The 23,501-nt window shown below is 45.3% G+C and overlaps 1 protein-coding gene across 3 annotated transcripts in view; it reads right to left on the reverse strand.

Annotated features, from left to right (window-relative positions):
* Nucleotides 1–23,501, reverse strand: part of rtkna (rhotekin a) — a gene marked incomplete at its 5' end in the record, with an annotated part of 195,349 nt that overhangs the window by 129,711 nt on the left and 42,137 nt on the right. Inside the window, one exon of one of the 3 annotated variants that reach the window (XM_083784507.1) lies at nucleotides 678–1,185. The exons of the other annotated variants lie outside the window; for them this stretch is intronic. Within the exon in view, the coding sequence (XP_083640633.1) occupies nucleotides 678–773 (96 nt within the window). Of the gene's footprint in view, nucleotides 1–677; nucleotides 1,186–23,501 lie in introns of those variants that run through there. 3 annotated transcript variants of the gene reach the window in all.

The following is a 23,501-nucleotide window of genomic DNA, read 5'->3' on the forward strand; positions in this document are numbered from 1 at the left end:
CAGGCAGTGTAACTCCAATGGGAGCTTTTGGCATCTTCAGGGAGAGACCACACTGATGACCTGTTTTGTCACACAGAGGGCTTCTACAACAAGCACGCAGCACAGCTGCAAACTGACTCAATAATCCACTGTACTATAGCCAGCATGAGAGAGGGGAGGGGGTGCGGGGGGGGGGGGGGGGGGTCTGTAAATAGATTTCAGTCACATCGAATGTTTATTCATCACTGTGTTATATAGCCTAAAGGAAATGGAAACGGGGGGAAAAAACCGTAAACAGTCTGAGAAAGAGCCAACTGAACGGGCGGTCTATACACTATACTATAGCCTACAACATAACATGCAACACTGTGATTTCCTGCATGTTAAAATAAAGTGTCACTTTGAATTCGCAAGTTCGCAGACACGCCCGAGAACTTTGGGTGAGAGAGAGTGATAACAAGTCATTATTACAGCCTGCACAGCGCGCGCGCACACACACACACACACACACACACACACACACACACACACACACACACACACACACACACACACACACACACACACACACACACACACACACACACACACACACACACACACGCGCGCGCGCACACACGCACACTCCATCTGGGAAGAGACAGACAGAGAACACAAAACTGTATGGCTAACAGTGTGAGAATTCTGGGCAGCCATACCTGCAAGCTGAGCGCGATCTGACGAATGTACATCATATTAAGATCCTCCAATATCCACAGCTTCTCTTCCATGTTTGCAAATTTGTCCACCGGCATCCTTTTGATTGAACAATATATCCCCGGAAACGAATAACTTAATTGGAAGGCTGTACACGTTTTTTATGAAACTATACGCGAGACTTAAACAAAAAACGCCATCATTTCAGATCAATCACAGATTAGCAGAAACACTGCACTTGTTGTCAATGTCAGTTCTCCTCCCGGTGTGTTTATCGCATTTCTGAAGAAGCGCCGTCCGGGGTCGGCGCGTCATAACGTTCCAACCAAAACCCTCCCGTGCGTAAAATAATGTCAACTCGCTTATCGATATATCCAAAACGCCGTCGATCCGCGTCTCCGCTATGTGTGAAAGTTTCACTGCCGGCTACAAGAACAGGCAGCAGGGGTTAGGGTCAGTAAAGACGACAGGTTCCATCTGACAGCACAGGAGACCGAACACTGTAACAAGCAAGCCCCGTCCATCCAAGTCCCTCCCCAAAAAAAAAGAATCACCAACTCGTTCACTGCGCGTATTCTTCTGCAACCTCTCTCTCTCTCTCTCTCTCTCTCCCTCTCTCTCTCTCTCTCTCTCTCTCCCACTCTCCCTCTCTCCCTCTCTCCCCCTCTCCCCCTCTCCCTCTCCCTCTCCCTCTCCCTCTCCCTCTCCCTCTGCTCCTCCGGCCGTTGTGTTCAACAAAGGTCCTCTCTGACACCCACAGTGAACAGTCACACAGCAGCCGGGGGAAGAATGGCTCCTTTTTAGACCGCTGCCTGTTCTGTCTCTCCTCCAGACTCCAGTAGTTGTGTCCCGGCCTCAATAGTCTGTCTGTCTGTCTGTCCGCTGCTGTGAGACAAGACCTCTCGCCGTAAAAAAGGGCATCGCCTCCTCCGCCGTTCAGCGCTAACCACCGCCCACGCACAACCACCCCGCTGTGTGCGTGTGTGTGTGTGTGTGTGTGTGACCGTGTGTGTGTGTGTCTACCTTGACTCATGAGACTCAGTATAATAATAGTCAAGTAAACAGGCTACTCAATGAAGTATTCTAAAGTAGGCTATCACTTTGCAAAGGAAGAGGCAGACAGTGACAAAATGTCCTCACTGTCCATGCAGTGTCCACCACTACACGCACAACAAGCCTACTGTGTGTGTGTGTGTGTGTGTGTGTGTGTGTGTGTGTGTGTGTGTGTGTGTGTGTGTGTGTGTGTCCTTACACTCAACTCAGCTGCTCTGCTAAATTAACCCGCACACGAAGTGCCTCTGGCGGTCTGGCCATGATGCATGAAAGGAGAAAAAAACGAGAGGCAGAAACAGCTATGTGGCGAGAGGAGGAGAGGGGTTACTGTAGATTAGAAAGTCTCCACGCCCCTCTAAAACAAATAAATACATGACTGTCACAGAAGCATAGTGTGTGTGTGTGTGTGTGTGTGGGGGGGGGGGGGTGCGTGTGTGTGTGTGTGTGTGTGTGTGTTGGGAGGGCGGGGAGGGCATTGTTAATTTTATGGGGTGGATAATAAATGGTCAAATTATAACCATGTCAGATGACTTTGTGGTTGAGAGCGAAACAGAATAGCCTCCCCCCAAAAATGTGTTCACACACACACACACACACACACACACACACACACACACACACACACACACACACACACACACACACACACACACACACACACACACACACACACACACACACACACACACACACACAGTTTGTGTGTATGCTAGTGCAAATTGCTCCAGGCAAAAAGAAGAAAAAAAAGAATTGTAGAAATTTGGATTGGATAAGATAAGCGTTAGCCAACTCGGTCAAGGGGCCAAGAGTTATTTTTTGGAAAATGTTGCAGGATACGATCCCCCCCCCCCCCCTCTCTGTCACCAAGTGGCTTTAATCTTTTCATTGCTTGAACTCTGGGGTCCCGGGGGTGTTTAGTGGGGGTTGGGCTGGGGTGGAGGAGGAGGAGGAGGGGGGGGGGGGGGGGGGGGGGGGGGGGGGGGGGGTTCCACAGCATGTCACCATGATGTGCCCTGTTCTCCACTTACTTATTGTGTTGTTTTTATTGTGTCATTAAGAATGAATGCTCATTCTCAATTCAGTTCACTCAATTCTCAATTCATGTTCATTTTGTTCTGCGGAAGTCGGATGCCGTCGCGGTCGGGGGTGGAAGACCTCAGTGTGTCACCTCAAAACTGTCACAGTTCAAATTCAAAACGTACAGTGTTATATAATAGCCAAAATAGCAGATCTGTAAGCTCAAAAAGGCGTCCTGACACGATGCGGTGTGAGGCTTGGCAGATCTGATATTTTGGGCTGTTTATGTGTGACGATAAGGGGCATATCGTTTTAGGTCAGGGTTAGCATTAGGAGATCATAGGGTTGAATTTGGAGTGATTATATTCATTAGTATTATTATTATATAGTTATTATATTTATAACAGATGGCCAATTGAGGGTATGCGCACGCATAAAGTGAGTGGCAAAGTGAGTTTAATGTCGTTTAACGTTGTTTAAAACCCATTTTTGGGCGGGAACCCCTTTTGGTGTTATGCATTATGTTATGCTTAACGCCAGGGCTCCACTGGGCGCGTCTGCGTTGCGTCTCCGTCAGCGTCGGGAATGTTCCCTTTTAATCAATGGAGGGTGGCTCCACTGCCCGCGTTGCGTTGCGTTGTGCTGCGCTCGGTGACAAAAAAATTGCCCCGGTTCGTTTTTTGACGCACGCACGCGTTGACAGCAACATAAAAGAATGTTGCTGACGCGCAGTTTTCAAATGCCCGCGGTGGAGCACCTCTAGCGTGACGTTGACGTTGTCATGACACGAGCAGGACGCGACGGAGACGCGACGCGCCCAGTGGAGCCCTGGCGTTAGCTATTGAAAAATAGCAGATCTACAAGCTCATAGCACGCCACCTTTAGGTACCGTCCTAAAGTCGTCTCTTCTGTGCTTTTCCTGACGAGCCGAAATCACTACAGCACTACAGCGCCGAAAAACAGCGGTAAAATAGGAGTATGAATCGGCCCTTATAGAGCCACGATGAATTATTCAAAGTTTTGACTATTTGGGGAAAGTGTGGTTTAAAATGACCCCCCCCCCCCCCCCCCCCACACCGCCCACATGGCTCCCAAACATTTGGGAAACAGTGGAATAAGCAATAATGCAATAATATAAAACGTGACGAAACAAGACCCTTAACCCATTTTGACCTGAGATCAGATTCTAAAAATGTCTTCTACACGCTGACAGTTTTCTGAAAAAGCTATATGTTTCTATGTCAGTCGTTGATCTGCTATTTTTCAATAGCTAAAGCATAACATATAACACCAAAAGGGGTTCCTGCCCAAAATGAGTTGGGGTGCTGTGATATTTTGCCACCCTAAAACATGATCATCAGGTATTGTTATTATATAATGAGGAGGAAGATTTTGTTTTTCCAAAAGAAAGTGTACAGTGGCCTATTTCCCCACCAGTTCATTAAGTATGCCTGGTTTGCCTGGTAGGTGGTGAAATATATATTTGAACTTAGCCACATCCCATAGCTATACACGCACGCACACGCACACACACACACACACACACACACACACACACACACACACACACACACACACACACACACACACACACACACACACACACACACACACACACACACACACACACACACACACACACACACACACACACACACACACACACACACACACACACACACAGTCCATTAATCTCATTCCGATTTATGTTTCCTATACGGTCCTCGGGGTGCAGAACAAGCAAATCTCCAAAGTTTGCTCCACTTGACTCTCAGCCATATATACGTTCCACTTGTATTGTGTTCCTTTGGGGAGGGGGAGGGGGGGGAGGGGGTTATGCTGCCTGTAGCACTTTATCAGACCTCTATACATCGTCTGTTGCCTCGTCTGCTTGACCCCATACAGCTGTGCCTGCTGTCCGTGCAGAAACCTCGCATCTCCACCTTTAACCCATTCAGGCCTGATTTGTTACGATTTTTCAAAAATAGCAGATCTACAAGCGCATAGCGCGCCACCGAGTGGCGCGCTATGCGCTTGTAGATCTGCTATTTTTCAATAGCTAAATTATAACGTAATGTTTCAAACAAAATGGGTTAAAATGGGTTAAAAAGTAAACGTGTATGTTCTTTTGGGGTTCTTTTTTTTTTTGTGAACGCCCTGCTTCATCGTATACAATTGCGCGGCGCACAAAAGTACAGTGAAAATAGCCGATCTACAAGCTCACAATGCATTGAGTTGTGAACTGAGTTGTAAAAAAATAAATAAAAGGTTTTGGACATGCAAGGTTTCCAGCAACTGCTATGTGTATTGTATTGCCATGGGGGTATAGCATGATGACTATATGAATCTATGTGTGTGTGTGTGTGTGTGTGTGTGTGTGTGTGTGTGTGTGTGTGTGTGTGTGTGTGTGTGTGTGTGTGTGTGTGTTCCGTATTCCAGCGGCACGGAGGACCACAATTGGACGAGTCCTCGACACTGGAAACCGGAGTCATGTTTTGCGTGTCACTCGCTCACTGAGTCACAGCACAATACATTAAAACACACATTCCTGCTGGTGCACACAAACACTATGTAAACACACGTGCGCATGCACGCACACGCACGTATACACACAAACACAGAGCAAACACTCACAAGCACTGTGTAAACACACACAGACACACACACACACACACACACACACACACACCCTCTGGTATTCACGAGTCGACTATCTAAACACACAAATACACACACATCACCCCCTCATTTCTGTATGCGTGCATGCGTATCAATTCCATATAACTCAATTCAACTGGGCTTTTTATTGGCATGGGAAATGTATACGTTTCCCCCATGAAGCCGTACAGGTCTCCGTCAGTGACCTACAGTAAATATACGTTTCCCCCATGAAGCCGTACAGGTCTCCGTCAGTGACCTACAGTAAATATACGTTTCCCCCATGAAGCCGTACAGGTCTCCGTCAGTGACATACAGTAAATATACGTTTCCCCCATGAAGCCGTACAGGTCTCCGTCAGTGACCTACGGTAAATATACGTTTCCCCCATGAAGCCGTACAGGTCTCCGTCAGTGACATACAGTAAATATACGTTTCCCCCATGAAGCCGTACAGGTCTCCGTCAGTGACCTACAGTAAATATACGTTTCCCCCATGAAGCCGTACAGGTCTCCATCAGTGACATACAGTAAATATGCGTTTCCCCCATGAAGCCGTACAGGTCTCTGTCAGTGACCTACAGTAAATATACGTTTCCCCCATGAAGCCGTACAGGTCTCCGTCAGTGACATACAGTAAATATACGTTTCCCCCATGAAGCCGTACAGGTCTCCGTCAGTGACCTACGGTAAATATACGTTTCCCCCATGAAGCCGTACAGGTCTCCGTCAGTGACATACAGTAAATATGCGTTTCCCCCATGAAGCCGTACAGGTCTCCGTCAGTGACCTACGGTAAATATGCGTTTCCCCCATGAAGCCGTACAGGTCTCCATCAGTGACATACAGTAAATATGCGTTTCCCCCATGAAGCCGTACAGGTCTCCGTCAGTGACATACAGTAAATATACGTTTCCCCCATGAAGCCGTACAGGTCTCCATCAGTGACATACAGTAAATATGCGTTTCCCCCATGAAGCCGTACAGGTCTCCGTCAGTGACCTACAGTAAATATACGTTTCTCCCATGAAGCCGTACAGGTCTCCGTCAGTGACCTACAGTAAATATACGTTTCCCCCATGAAGCCGTACAGGTCTCCGTCAGTGACATACAGTAAATATACGTTTCCCCCATGAAGCCGTACAGGTCTCCGTCAGTGACCTACGGTAAATATACGTTTCCCCCATGAAGCCGTACAGGTCTCCGTCAGTGACATACAGTAAATATACGTTTCCCCCATGAAGCCGTACAGGTCTCCGTCAGTGACCTACGGTAAATATACGTTTCCCCCATGAAGCCGTACAGGTCTCCGTCAGTGACATACAGTAAATATACGTTTACCCCATGAAGCCGTACAGGTCTCCGTCAGTGACCTACAGTAAATATACGTTTCCCCCATGAAGCCGTACAGGTCTCCGTCAGTGACCTACAGTAAATATGCGTTTCCCCCATGAAGCCGTACAGGTCTCCATCAGTGACATACAGTAAATATGCGTTTCCCCCATGAAGCCGTACAGGTCTCCATCAGTGACCTACGGTAAATATACGTTTCCCCCATGAAGCCGTACAGGTCTCCATCAGTGACATACAGTAAATATGCGTTTCCCCCATGAAGCCGTACAGGTCTCCGTCAGTGACCTACAGTAAATATACGTTTCCCCCATGAAGCCGTACAGGTCTCCGTCAGTGACATACAGTAAATATACGTTTCCCCCATGAAGCCGTACAGGTCTCCGTCAGTGACCTACGGTAAATATACGTTTCCCCCATGAAGCCGTACAGGTCTCCGTCAGTGACATACAGTAAATATGCGTTTCCCCCATGAAGCCGTACAGGTCTCCGTCAGTGACCTACGGTAAATATGCGTTTCCCCCATGAAGCCGTACAGGTCTCCATCAGTGACATACAGTAAATATGCGTTTCCCCCATGAAGCCGTACAGGTCTCCGTCAGTGACATACAGTAAATATACGTTTCCCCCATGAAGCCGTACAGGTCTCCATCAGTGACATACAGTAAATATGCGTTTCCCCCATGAAGCCGTACAGGTCTCCGTCAGTGACCTACAGTAAATATGCGTTTCCCCCATGAAGCCGTACAGGTCTCCGTCAGTGACCTACAGTAAATATACGTTTCCCCCATGAAGCCGTACAGGTCTCCGTCAGTGACATACAGTAAATATGCGTTTCCCCCATGAAGCCGTACAGGTCTCCGTCAGTGACCTACAGTAAATATACGTTTCCCCCATGAAGCCGTACAGGTCTCCGTCAGTGACCTACAGTAAATATACGTTTCCCCCATGAAGCCGTACAGGTCTCCGTCAGTGACCTACAGTAAATATACGTTTCCCCCATGAAGCCGTACAGGTCTCCGTCAGTGACATACAGTAAATATACGTTTCCCCCATGAAGCCGTACAGGTCTCCGTCAGTGACATACAGTAAATATACGTTTCCCCCATGAAGCCGTACAGGTCTCCGTCAGTGACATACAGTAAATATACGTTTCCCCCATGAAGCCGTACAGGTCTCCGTCAGTGACATACAGTAAATATACGTTTCCCCCATGAAGCCGTACAGGTCTCCGTCAGTGACCTACAGTAAATATACGTTTCCCCCATGAAGCCGTACAGGTCTCCGTCAGTGACATACAGTAAATATACGTTTCCCCCATGAAGCCGTACAGGTCTCCGTCAGTGACCTACGGTAAATATACGTTTCCCCCATGAAGCCGTACAGGTCTCCGTCAGTGACATACAGTAAATATACGTTTCCCCATGAAGCCGTACAGGTCTCCGTCAGTGACCTACAGTAAATATACGTTTCCCCCATGAAGCCGTACAGGTCTCCGTCAGTGACATACAGTAAATATACGTTTCCCCCATGAAGCCGTACAGGTCTCCGTCAGTGACCTACGGTAAATATACGTTTCCCCCATGAAGCCGTACAGGTCTCCGTCAGTGACATACAGTAAATATACGTTTCCCCATGAAGCCGTACAGGTCTCCGTCAGTGACATACAGTAAATATACGTTTCCCCCATGAAGCCGTACAGGTCTCAGTCAGTGACCTACAGTAAATATACGTTTCCCCCATGAAGCCGTACAGGTCTCCGTCAGTGACATACGGTAAATATGCGTTTCCCCCATGAAGCCGTACAGGTCTCCGTCAGTGACCTACAGTAAATATACGTTTCCCCCATGAAGCCGTACAGGTCTCCGTCAGTGACCTACAGTAAATATACGTTTCCCCCATGAAGCCGTACAGGTCTCCGTCAGTGACCTACGGTAAATATACGTTTCCCCCATGAAGCCGTACAGGTCTCCGTCAGTGACATACAGTAAATATACGTTTCCCCCATGAAGCCGTACAGGTCTCCGTCAGTGACCTACGGTAAATATACGTTTCCCCCATGAAGCCGTACAGGTCTCCGTCAGTGACATACAGTAAATATACGTTTCCCCCATGAAGCCGTACAGGTCTCCGTCAGTGACCTACAGTAAATATGCGTTTCCCCCATGAAGCCGTACAGGTCTCCGTCAGTGACATACAGTAAATATACGTTTCCCCCATGAAGCCGTACAGGTCTCCGTCAGTGACATACAGTAAATATGCGTTTCCCCCATGAAGCCGTACAGGTCTCCGTCAGTGACCTACGGTAAATATACGTTTCCCCCATGAAGCCGTACATGTCTCCGTCAGTGACCTACAGTAAATATACGTTTACCCCATGAAGCCGTACAGGTCTCCGTCAGTGACATACAGTAAATATACGTTTCCCCCATGAAGCCGTACAGGTCTCCGTCAGTGACCTACAGTAAATATACGTTTCCCCCATGAAGCCGTACAGGTCTCCGTCAGTGACCTACAGTAAATATGCGTTTCCCCCATGAAGCCGTACAGGTCTCCATCAGTGACATACAGTAAATATACGTTTCCCCCATGAAGCCGTACAGGTCTCAGTCAGTGACCTACAGTAAATATACGTTTCCCCCATGAAGCCGTACAGGTCTCCATCAGTGACCTACGGTAAATATACGTTTCCCCCATGAAGCCGTACAGGTCTCCGTCAGTGACATACAGTAAATATACGTTTCCCCCATGAAGCCGTACAGGTCTCCGTCAGTGACCTACGGTAAATATACGTTTCCCCCATGAAGCCGTACAGGTCTCCGTCAGTGACATACAGTAAATATACGTTTCCCCCATGAAGCCGTACAGGTCTCCGTCAGTGACATACAGTAAATATACGTTTCCCCCATGAAGCCGTACAGGTCTCCGTCAGTGACCTACAGTAAATATACGTTTCCCCATGAAGCCGTACAGGTCTCCGTCAGTGACATACAGTAAATATACGTTTCCCCCATGAAGCCGTACAGGTCTCCGTCAGTGACATACAGTAAATATGCGTTTCCCCCATGAAGCCGTACAGGTCTCCGTCAGTGACCTACAGTAAATATACGTTTCCCCATGAAGCCGTACAGGTCTCCGTCAGTGACCTACAGTAAATATACGTTTCCCCCATGAAGCCGTACAGGTCTCCATCAGTGACCTACAGTAAATATACGTTTCCCCCATGAAGCCGTACAGGTCTCCGTCAGTGACCTACAGTAAATATACGTTTCCCCCATGAAGCCGTACAGGTCTCCGTCAGTGACCTACAGTAAATATACGTTTCCCCCATGAAGCCGTACAGGTCTCCATCAGTGACATACAGTAAATATACGTTTCCCCCATGAAGCCGTACAGGTCTCCGTCAGTGACATACAGTAAATATACGTTTCTCCCATGAAGCCGTACAGGTCTCCGTCAGTGACCTACAGTAAATATACGTTTCCCCCATGAAGCCGTACAGGTCTCCATCAGTGACATACAGTAAATATACGTTTCCCCCATGAAGCCGTACAGGTCTCCATCAGTGACATACAGTAAATATACGTTTCCCCCATGAAGCCGTACAGGTCTCCGTCAGTGACCTACAGTAAATATACGTTTCCCCCATGAAGCCGTACAGGTCTCCGTCAGTGACCTACAGTAAATATACGTTTCCCCCATGAAGCCGTACAGGTCTCCGTCAGTGACATACAGTAAATATATGTTTCCCCCATGAAGCCGTACAGGTCTCCGTCAGTGACATACAGTAAATATACGTTTCCCCCATGAAGCCGTACAGGTCTCCGTCAGTGACATACAGTAAATATACGTTTCCCCCATGAAGCCGTACAGGTCTCCGTCAGTGACATACAGTAAATATACGTTTCTCCCATGAAGCCGTACAGGTCTCCGTCAGTGACCTACAGTAAATATACGTTTCCCCCATGAAGCCGTACAGGTCTCCGTCAGTGACATACAGTAAATATACGTTTCTCCCATGAAGCCGTACAGGTCTCCGTCAGTGACCTACAGTAAATATACGTTTCCCCCATGAAGCCGTACAGGTCTCCGTCAGTGACATACAGTAAATATACGTTTCCCCCATGAAGCCGTACAGGTCTCCATCAGTGACATACAGTAAATATACGTTTCCCCCATGAAGCCGTACAGGTCTCCGTCAGTGACATACAGTAAATATACGTTTCCCCCATGAAGCCGTACAGGTCCAAAATGCTTCACTATGTAACCTTTTGACAGAGTAAGTTTATACAATATAATGTATACAATATGTATGTTAGAGTATATGCCGCTCTTCTATCGAGACATTTACAAAGGTCAAGTCTCACCCTATAGACACAGGATCTGACACTCATTTTCACCTGATAGTAAAGATTCAATGTATCCCCCTGAGCAAGCAGGCATGGCTCTATTAGCTCAATGGTAAACATGTCAGCGCTTGGAGCAGGAAAACGGGTTCAAATCCGGGGTAGAAGAGGAAAGTTACATATAGCTTTAAGATACAGGTGTATGGGTCAGACAGCAACGACATACTTCTGGAACATAAAGAAAAGTGAGCGAACGTTAAATTGAAAACAAAAGCTGAGCTGTAAAAAAGAGAAAAAAAATAAAAGAAAGAAAGAAAAGTTCACCGTTTTGCCAAAAACAGCAGCGGTAGCAAAAGCCAGGTCATTTCCCCCAGGAGGAACCTCCGCCCTGCGACTTTAAATTACCCGACTAATCTGACACGCACACACACACACACACACACACACACACACACACACACACACACACACACACACACACACACACACACACACACACACACACACACACACACACACACACACTTAAGAGATTTATTGTTCCTGAGGTGAAGGAAGGGAGGTGCAAAGAGGAATAGTTGAGGTGAACACACAGGGAGGGTGCTAGGTGCTTGTGAAAACATTGTGGGGACTCTGGTGTGATTCCGACCGTGTGTGTGTGTGTGTGTGTGTGTGTGTGTGCGTGTGTGTGTCCACCCATGTGTCATGTGTACTTTTATTTCTACTTGAGACACAAATATGGCAAAATGGGAGAAATACTATTCGAGGAGCATTTTTCAGGTCCTCACAAGATAAATGGTAGTTTTTTTATTGTTAGAAACGTTGTTTAGAGTTTAGGGTTATGTCTGAGATGTGTGCTGGGGCGTTGTGCAACCGGAAAATGGAGGAACTTGCTTCCTGTCGCGACCTCTGGCGTTCTCGCTCCGCACAGGGAGTGCAGCATATGGAAAGCCAGCGCACACAACACCGTGCAGCAAAGCGTGCAAAGAGGCATGCCCGCAAAGCCACCCCTGTTCCCCCCAGTACCGCTTTCATCTGCCTGGTCTGCAACCGTGACTGCGGATCCAGGATCGGACTACACAGCCACCAGAGGACTCACAGATAGGAGAAGATGGTCATCATCGGACACGATGGACAACCACAAGCAAGCAAGCAAGCATGTGTCCACTGTAGGAGTGCACGAGGCAGAGGAGGCTCTCCGCATAAGGTGTTTTTACAGGCAGACCCAGCCCGTGCCCCTTTTGAAACTGAGCCTGACTGGACCATGCACCCAAACCCTGGAAAAACAGCCCGACAAGCCACTTATCAAAACCTCCCAACCCGGCCGGAGCGGAGCCGTGTTGAATTACGTCTTAAAACAGACTCCCTTCTATCCATGAAGACGTATTGTGTTCGGCTTCCGTCTTTACAGAGAGGTAACGGCTGGTTCTCAACATGGGGTGTAGAGTAGAGTGATGCCTGGGCGTCCTTAAGGAGCTAAATGCCGATTCACTCCCCATTTCTGCCTTAACACTTATACCGCCATTGCCGAAGTCCTTTGTCAATTGAAGCCTAATTTTGATACTGACGCTTAACGCCATTGCCGAAGACCTTTGTCAATTGCGCTTTTATAGTGCATTCGATCGAGCGACCCATAATGCTACTCACGTTAGCCGGTTAGCTAGCTGTGTTGTTAGCACAGTACTGGATCGTCCATCTTAGATCGCCGTCGCCATAATAATCCATTCTATCCGTTTCTTTCAATTGCCTGTATCTCCTATTCCTTGTCCCAGATGGCATTTTTGGTCAAAACAACGTTTCTTTGACGGCACAGAGCCGACGATGCTGGCGTGAATTAGATCCTAATGTTTCAATAAATGGGTTAATCTTACCTTCACTAAGCTGTTTACACCCATATTTTGGGTGTAAGGGAATTGTCCAAACTTCCCACGTTGGTAGTCCAGAATAAGGCCTTCTAATGACATACAGCAAAGCTTTCTCCCATGTAAGTCTGCATCGAGCAGATTTGAGAAAGAGCGGCCATCCACAAAAAGTCACAGACAAACAAAGATTACTGAATCAGACTATACTAAGTACTAACGTGGGACGTTTGGAACCTTCCTTGGGTGTGTAAACTGCTTATAGTGAGCACTTGACCTAGACTCGACGGCCAATGCAGTCTTATGCAAACAAAGGCTAAAATGCAATTTAGACAACATGTTATTTAGACCGCTGCCAGCAGTGACAGGTTCATTTGTGGACCTGGCGTCCCGTTATAGTTTGTATAGTTTCAATGTACAGATGAATATTTCTCTTGCTATTATATCGTCTAAAGTTAGATGACAGGTTCTGGGTGTAGGCTATGGACCTCTACTAGAGCCATATGAAATCCGTGTTAACGGAATCGCGGACGGAATCGCGGAAATGACCAATAAAAATTGAATTGGAATAAAACGTGGAAAATTGCGGAATTGGGCTGAAATTCAGTTTTCGGGAGAAAATGGAACATTCAGTGGTCAGGTTTGTTCAGAAATCAAGTGAAGACGGAGGAGCGAGCTTTTTAGCCACACGCGCGGACGTGCACATACGCAGTAAGCATGTCGTTGTTGTTTACGTTCCAGTCCAAAAAAGTGCTGTACAATTCATCCATCCAGACCAAAAGCAAACCCCCCGCTGTTAATTTTGCATTGCATTGTAAACAGCTGTGCCTCGGAAGTCGTTATAGCCACACGTTTCTAACTTGCGGTCACAGCCGCGATACTTTTCAGTAGTGTGGTACTTTTATATGGATTTAACTGTAACAGAAAGTTCTATCCAGACTATCCACAGTCCCATCTCCCAGTCACGGAGCTGGGATTGACACACACAGAGACGAGTCGACGAGCAGCACATATCCAGACCAGCTAGAAGCCAGAGGTGTTGCCAGTATAACTCTATGGCATAAACAAGCCACCTAGGTCTATACAAAATAAGACAAAAATAAGCAACACTGGTCGTTTCTGGCCAGTGTTGCCAAATAAGCGATTAGTAAGTAATTTAATTTAATTTAATTTATAAGCGATTTTGGGATTATTTTTGTAGATTGAAAAAAATAGTGGGGGTCCTTTGCTCTTGGCATGAAAATGTTTGAGAACCACTGCTCTAAAACAATATTAGACAACGTTTGAGCCACAAACGCATTGCTCTCTCTCTTCTCCTTTTGTATGAATTAAATAGGCCTATTCATGATTCTGCTTATACAGTAGATAACGTGAACAAGCATAAAAAGCAAAATACGGAATTCAGAAATATTAAAATGGAAAAAAACTGAATTTGGGAAAAAATGAAACGGAATTGGGAAAACAATTTAACGGATTTCATATGGCTCTAACCTCTACCCTATACGATCCTAGATTACGGAGTCACTTGAATACATTTCGGACAGTGGGTTATACATACATTATAGATCTTGCGTGAGATACACTGTACACAATATTGCAGTAACACCCCACTCTACCAGAACCAGAGAGGTCAACGCCGCTGCGTGTGCCAGCTCACCACGGGCTGACCAGCACTCCAACCCATGCCTCCAAAATGTGCCACAGACTCTCCATCACTTCTCCGTCTATGACCATCCCCCGCCCTCAATGTCTCCGTCTATGACCATCCCCCGGCCTCAATGTCTCCACATATTGTACAGTTAACATTAAAACCCCGTTATTCGGGCACATTCTAGCCACCTCTTCTTTTGACCATTATACTAGGCCCACTCTATAACGGAACGTCTTTTGACCATTATACTAGGCCCACTCTATAACGGAACGTCTTTTGACCATTATACTAGGCCCACTCTATAACGGAACGTCTTTTGACCATTATATTAGGCCCACTCTATAACGGAACGTCTTTTGACCATTATATTAGGCCCACTCTATAACGGAACGTCTTTTGACCATTATACTAGGCCCACTCTATAACGGAACGTCTTTTGACCATTATACTAGGCCCACTCTATAACGGAACGTCTTTTGACCATTATACTAGGCCCACTCTATAACGGAACGTCTTTTGACCATTATACTAGGCCCACTCTATAACGGAACGTCTTTTGACCATTATACTAGGCCCACTCTATAACGGAACGTCTTTTGACCATTATACTATAGGCCCACTCTATAACGGAACGTCTTTTGACCATTATACTAGGCCCACTCTATAACGGAACGTCTTTTGACCATTATACTAGGCCCACTCTATAACGGAACGTCTTTTGACCATTATACTAGGCCCACTCTATAACGGAACGTCAACAAACAGCGACGCACGCCTATGGTAGCGTCATTCTACAGGCCACCGGTTTCTGCCTTATACCTTACTTTTTTCATAATATCTGTGGGTGCTAGACTCGTGCACGAGAGTTCTAGTCGAGACTCGAGTGGAATTGATTTAGATTCAGATGACCTTATTTATCCTTCGTTTCACAGCATCATCCTATACCCAGTCCACTGATAAGACACTAAATGACACAAGACATCCACACACACACACACACACACACACACACACACACTATACAGAAATGCTAAACACTCGCCTGTGAATATGTGTGTTTATGCCTTTTATTTATTCACGTCACGTTAAGAAGGAAAGAAAACGGCCTTGTTCCGAATGTACACTGCATCAGCACGCGGAAATAATTAAAGCAGTGGAGCTTAAATGAATGAATAAATTAATAGATGAATAAATGACCTTTTTTATTTTACAAGGTGCTAAGTAAACAAGAAGTGCATGACGTGCATCTTCATCAGAGTCATGAGGACTTGAGTGAATCATGATGTGAGTCACGCGTTTACTTTAGCAGCACCTTGTAAATAACAAAGGCATTTACATGTCTGTGATGCTACGGCGATTTATTCGTTTTGTCTGCCGACTAGGGGTGTAAAAAAAATCGATTCGAATTAGAATCGCGATGAACAAAATCCATCCATCCATCCATCTTCAACCGCTTATCCGTAGTCGGGTCGCGGGGAAAACAGCTCCACCAGAGTGCATCCCTCTCCAGAACATTACTGACTTCCTCCTGGGGGATCCCGAGACGTTCCATGGCCAGTGAGTCGATGTGTTTCCTCCAACTGCGCTTTGGTCTGCCCCGGGGTCTCCTCCCAGTGGGACGTGCGTCGAGGACCTCCCTAGGGAGGCGCCCTAACCAGATGCCTGAACCACCTCAGCTGGCTCCTTTCCAGGCGAAGGAGCAGCGGTTCTACTCCGAGTCTCTCTCGTGTGACTGAACTTCTCACCCTATCTCTAAGGGAGATGCCAGCCACCCGTCGAAGAAAACTCATTTAGGCCGAAATGAATGTCAAAATCGATTCATAATTACCAAAAATCGAGTTACAGGAGTTTTCACTACATGGTGTTTGTGATATGAAATGTAAGCTTACCCTAATCACATACAGTAAACATCATGTCTTCAGTCATTTTCGTTACTGTAGTATAGTCACTTCAGTTTGCTGGAGTAGATTGTGATGAATTCCTATGTATTGAATCGAGAATCATTTTGAATAGAGAATCGTTTTGAATCTGGAAAAAAAAATGCATTTGAATTTTCTTTTGAATTTTTTTGCTGTCGATGTGTCCCACTCCAGTGGTACACCGGACCTTCAGTGGAGGGGCGCTAATATATTAAAGTTTAACTCATGTTGATTAGGATTATGTAATGGTGAAAACAAACGGTGCAAACACAAACATTAAACGCCATTAACAATAAAGAGAGTATGACGTAAATGACACATTATCACAAAAACTCAGACCTGTCTGAAGTGAGTGGTGCAACAGCGCCCCCTGATGGTAGTACCCTAAACATGCATACAGAACATACGTACATAGGGACACAGCCAGGGACGGACAAAGCTGGGCATTGGAGTGGCTGCACCACTCAAAAAATCACACCCATGTGAAGTGAGGGGCGCTCTTATCATCGTACATCATCCAATAAAACAAAGTAGCTTATGTAGGAGCAGCAGTCGTACCCAGACAGCAGAGAGCTACTAAGTAATGTCTAATACAACTGCTGTTCTAAATCCTTTAAACCCATGCATTATTGACCTTATATACAGTGTACCAACCTTGAAACATAACTTAGTTATGTCACCAATAATAGTGGTCCCTTATTGGCCAATGGGTCTCCACCAACATATACAGACGATTTGCTCAGGCACATACAGAGAGCTACTAAGTAATGTCTAATACAACTGCTGTTCTAAATCCTTTAAACCCGTGCATTATTGGCCTTATATACAGTGTACCAACCTTGAAACATACCTTAGTTATGTCACCAATAATACTGCACCACAGTCTGGTACGGAATCTGTACAGCCTCTGACCGGAAGGCACTGCAGAGGGTGGTGAAAACTGCCCAACTAATTCATGTATCCTTACTCATCTCATGTACTAAGTCACTTTCCACCACTGCTTATATGACAGTGGTTTCTCAACCTTTTTCCATGCCATGGACCCCCGCAGACCCCCCCATCTGAAAAGGTGTTGTGCCAGCGACCCCCAGAAGAGAGAGAAGATTTAAAAACTAAATACCCGATGCCCATGAAGCTCGATGTGAGCTTGTAGATCTGCTATTTTTGAATAGCCAACGCATAAATGGATAAAGTGGTTAGAATAGCACAGCAGAAAACAACTATATTCCGAATAACAGGGTGTGTGTGTGTGTGTGTGCTAGACAGGAAGACCACTAGCCCACATCATGGAGACGCTGCGCCGCGATACCGCTGCGAGTCATGTGATAAGTACCTCGGGGATGAGGTCGTTGCTGTCTGTCAGCACTGCAAACAAACAGACACACATTACTTTCCTTTGTTTGTGTTTACGTGTTTTGTACGTGTCAAAGTCACAGGACTGTGTGCACTGTATGATGGCATGTAAAATAATCATCTCGTTAATGTCCAGTCAAATGTTTAGTTGCTCCTCACTTCTAAAGTTAGAGGGGTTTTCTGTATTGCAGTAAACATAAGGATTTATGAATCAATAATCGTTGTGAATGACCTCTATATGCTTGAGTACTGTACAGATGTTATGTTGAATATATACTGTACAGTAAAATCACACCCGTGTGAAGTGAGTGATGCCACTCCGTGGGGGTCCCCGGGGGTCCCCGGAAGTTCCAGACACACAGGAACGCGGCCAGGGTGCCGGCCCGGTTCCCGACGAGCCACCCTGCTTCCGAAACGGTCGAGAAATGACAGAGTTTCCATGTGGGGGTCCCTCTACTGTACTGTACTGTACTGTACTGTACTGTACTGTACAGAGACACCCCAAATCATCATATATACAGTAAATGTGTGTGTGTGTGTGTGTGTGTGTGTGTGTGTGGGTGTGGGTGTGGGTGTGGGTGTGGGTGTGGGTGTGGGTGTGGGTGTGTGTGTGTGTGTGTGTGTGTGTGTGTGTGTGTGTGTGTTAGGCTGCGCAACAGTGACACTTGGTTGTGAAAACCACCCAAAAGCTATTTCAGTGCTCGGAAACAGACCCAGGCACCCAGGGACACACATAGCTGTCTATAGGAGTGGTTGCATCACTCCAAATGGACCCTTACAGGTCTGCAACGCTCAGAGTTATGGGGGTCCTAAAATGACCACTTCACCACTTTTCAACCTATCTTCATATAATAGGTCCTCACTAATAATCATGAAAAAAATGGCGCTTTTCTTTTTTCTACTCGGTCTGTGTCTCATAGGAGGGCTGTGGGCAGTTCAGAAACCGTCTTCCAGTGACATCATCGATGGGGAATACAAGCTAATAAAAACTGCAGGCCTTCTAGTCCTGAAAAGTTGCAATGCGAAAATGGAAGCCATCGTTCTCACGATAATGAAAATCTAAAAAAAAAAGTCTTGTTTGAAAAATAATCTGTCTAATGATGATGTCACTAGAAGACGGTTTCTAAACTGCCCACAGCCCTCCTATGAGACACTGAGTAGAAAACAATCGTGCCATTTTATCATGATTATTAGTGAGGACCTATTATATGAAGATATAGGTTGAAAAGTGGTGAAGTGGTCCTTTAAATGTGAACATTTCTCAAAGTGGAAAGTTCTAGAATCATTGATGTAAAGCAATGGCAGCCATGAGGCTCTTCTTGGGCTGTTGTGATGTGAAAATGGGCAGACATTAGGATGCTTAATTTAAATACTCACATCATGAGAGGGTGTCTCTTGCCAAAAATAACATCTTCTATATATCTAGCATGAAGATCAGTTATTTTTGGCAATCGAGTGCTGTGCTATGGAATATAAATGATGATGATTTAGATTACACAGCATCTCAGCTACAGGTTGGAGAGGAATGTTTGATTACGCACAAAACTGAATCAGTTGTTCCACCATAAGCTGATGCTAAAATAGCCTTCCTGCGTGACACACACACACACACACGCACGCACGCGCGTGTAAGGACCTTCAACTGGTTTCCATAAAGGACCACATTCCTTCCATGACCTTTACCTTTCACCTTAACCTTCAAAGTAAATGCCTCACCTTAATCCTCCCCATGACCTCTACGTTGACGTCAAACTCTGCCTGACCTTGACCTCTACCTGAACTTAACTTCTATACCCAAAGCAGGGCGGGGCGATATGGCTTCATTAAATCCAACATCGCGATTGTTTCAAATCATCCCTTGATTATGATCAATGGATGGTGAAAATCTACAAGCTCACGACGCGTCACGTTTGACATGCCGCCATTGTATAATTGAGTATAATACAGGGTGGAGTGGTTGATAAGTTGATAAATATTGGTTTAGAAGTATTTTTGGTTAATTTCCCAGTCCTAACCTAAGGTTTACCTAAACTTCTATCTAAATATAACCTCTGCCTAAACTTAACTTCTATCTAAATCTAACCTCTACCTAAACTAAACTTCTATCTAAATCCAGCCTCTGCCTAAACTAAATTAAATCTAACTCTACCTAAACTAAATTTAACCTCTATCTAAATCTAACCTCTACCTAAACTAAACGTAACTTCTATCTAAATCTAACCTCTGCCTAAACTTAACTTCTATCTAAATCTAACCTCTACCTAAACTTAACTTCTATCTAAATCTAACCTCTACCTAAACTTAACTTCTATCTAAATCTAACCTCTACCTAAACTTAACTTCTATCTAAATCGAACCTCTACCTAAACTTAACTTCTATCTAAATCTAACCTCTGCCTAAACTAAACGTAACTTCTATCTAAATCTAACCTCTGCCTAAACTAAACGTAACTTCTATCTAAATCTAACCTCTGCCTAAACATAACTTCTATCTAAATCTAACCTCTGCCTAAACATAACTTCTATCTAAATCTAACCTCTACCTAAACCAAACGTAACTTCTATCTAAATCTAACCTCTACCTAAACGTAACTTCTATCTAAATCTAACCTCTACCTAAACGTAACTTCTATCTAAATATAACCTCTACCTAAACTTAACTTCTATCTAAATATAACCTCTGCCTAAACTTAACTTCTATCTAAATATAACCTCTGCCTAAACTTAACTTCTATCTAAATCTAACCTCTGCCTAAACTTAACTTCTATCTAAATCTAACCTCTACCTAAACTTAACTTCTATCTAAATCTAACCTCTACCTAAACTAAACGTAACTTCTATCTAAATCTAACCTCTACCTAAACTAAACGTAACTTCTATCTAAATCTAACCTCTACCTAAACTAAACGTAACTTCTATCTAAATCTAACCTCTACCTAAACTTAACTTCTATCTAAATCTAACCTCTACCTAAACTTAACTTCTATCTAAATCTAACCTCTACCTAAACTAAACGTAACTTCTATCTAAATCTAACCTCTGCCAAAACTTAACTGTAAGCTTAAAAATAGAGCCATGAACCCTGGCGGGGACATGATTAATGCCCTCACTTTAATCACTTTCTCTCGCCGAGAGGATGTCTGGTCCTCGTGAAGATATAAGTACAAGAACACTCGCACACGCACACGCACACGCACACACACACATTGCGAATGCCACGCTGGGCAGACCTTTACGTAATAAGCTCCTAGAGAGCCTTTCACAACAATAGCCGGTACGTTTGGCTGTTTCTGAACGGACGTGAGGCTAATACGGGACACTTCCTGACCCCGTCTGACTGCCTAATGAGTTTGGCTAGAAGAACACCAGCAACACGCTGGGACCAAGCTAAGGTCCCTGGGTCACTCCAGTTACAGGACATTCACTTTGATGTTATTTCGTTGGGCAGAAATATGCCCTTAGTTGCCCTATGTTTTCGTCCATGCTTTCCAACGCATTTCTTCACCCAGTGTCAATTATCTAATGTAATCCTGGGCGCTACACTTCCTCTGCCAACCTGGGGGGGGGGGGGGACGACAGCGGACAGACCTTGTGCTTCCTCCTGTGCATGAGGAGTCCAAGCTGCTTCTTTTCACCTTACAGGGGGGAGTTTCCCCGGCCAGACGTATAGCGCGTGGAAGGAACACGTTATTCCGACCAGTTCCTTTCCCCTCCATCGGGCGCCCCGGCTGATGGACACTCAATTCAATTCAATTCAATTTCAATTCAAAGGGCTTTATTGGCATGAGAAAACATACGTTTACATTGCCAAAGCAGAAAGAACAATACAACAATATACAGCAATACAATCAAAACAAAAATGATGTACATTTGAAGGTCAGAATCTTCAATAGATCAAATTCTATGTACCAAGGTCACTCAATGCAGGTATAGTGCAGGAATATACAAAATGATTAGTCTTTAGGGTGGTTGTGTTCCATTTGATATCCTTGACACTCCCTGGAGGTCAACGACGAACCTCTGCCCAAATTCTCCAGAGCGGCCTGTTATAGCGCCACCGTGAGGCAGATTTACACATTTGTACCTATAACTGCACCGATCTGCGTAGAACTTTGCATGCACACTCCCTAGACTAGGCCAAGGACGAACCTTTGAACTGCATATTTCACATCTGCCTTCTATAGCGCCACTAGGAAGCCGACTTTTGTAAATCATTTTGGAACAAAATGCCTCAAATCATGAATTTGAACGTCCAATTGCCATCAAAGGCGTAAGAAGAAATGGCACCCTTTACCTGACCTGGCCTGGTGGAGACCTGGGCTCACCTTTTCTAGTTAATATCCCCTGTAAATTAACGCCCTACTTAATACTACAGCATCAAGTAAAACTTAAGGTAGCAGATCTGCAAGCTCGAAAAGTGCACGCAAAGCGACATGCTTTGAGTTATTTTTTGAATTTTAATCCAGAGAATCAACAGTTTTGGACATACGAGGTTTCCACGCGACAGAGACGATTTGCAAGATATAACATTGAGGTCCAGAGAGTCCTCTCTCAGGATATGGGCATGGTTGACTGGAGCAAATACACTGCAGCAAAGTGAGGTAGTTAGTTATATACTTAGTCATATGATGAATATAGCTGATCTACAAGTTCACAACACGTCACGTCCAGACGCGGCTGTGAGCTCTGGGAAAACGTTGTCTCCATCTCTGCCGTTTCATCTGACGCAAGACATTGAAATGTCACTGCACTGCCATTTGTTTATAGCAAGCCTATAACCTTTCCTATATGTGGATGAATGAATACAGGCTAACTATTTCTGACGGCAACCATGCAATACCCATTATGTTTTGGTAAAAATAGATTTCTCTCAGAGGTTTGCATGTAACACCGCTCTGTTTACACATTACACATTTTGTACAAATGTTGTTTGTTTTCGACTGTATTGTTCCACTTTTGCCTCGGCAATGTAAACACATACGCCGTCTCATGCCAATAACGGCCCTTTGAAGTGAATTGTCTAGTGTCAGTTCATGTTTAGTTTAATGTGCGTAGCCATGTCTCCGTCTCGTTATAGTTCCATGTATGTAGCCGTCTCTGTTCCTTCATGCTTAATGTCATACAATGTGGCTGTGGTTCTGACGCCCATATTGTATCATGTTTGGTGTCACAATGACTCATGGCGACACGTCCTCAGATGTATATAATTCCCCACAGTAAGGGAGGATGGGAGGCGGAGAACATTACTTCATGTTGACTGTGCAGAACTCTACAAAAAGGTCTGGCACGTCCTAAATCCAATCCCAAACGCAGCCAGCCACGGGGTGTGGGAACGTCAGCAAGGGGGATTGTGTCCTTGTGTCGCTGCCTGCACTAGTGGTCTAGGTCTCTAGGTTAAACCCAGACGTTTTTATTTCCAGGGAGGAAAAGAAAGTCTGGGTCTGAGTCCACTTCAATTCGGCATAGAGTAGCGCAAACATTGCTCACTCTCTGCTGATTTCTGATCGTCTGCACCTTTGTAAAATTGACATACACACGCAGACATGTACACACACACACTCCTCTCTCATGTCACGCAGCTGCGCATAGTATCTAAATATGCTGATATTTTCCTGTTTCC

This window comes from Protomyctophum parallelum (assembly GCF_964188405.1).
Source record: "Protomyctophum parallelum genome assembly, chromosome: 15".
NCBI lineage: Eukaryota > Metazoa > Chordata > Actinopteri > Myctophiformes > Myctophidae > Protomyctophum > Protomyctophum parallelum.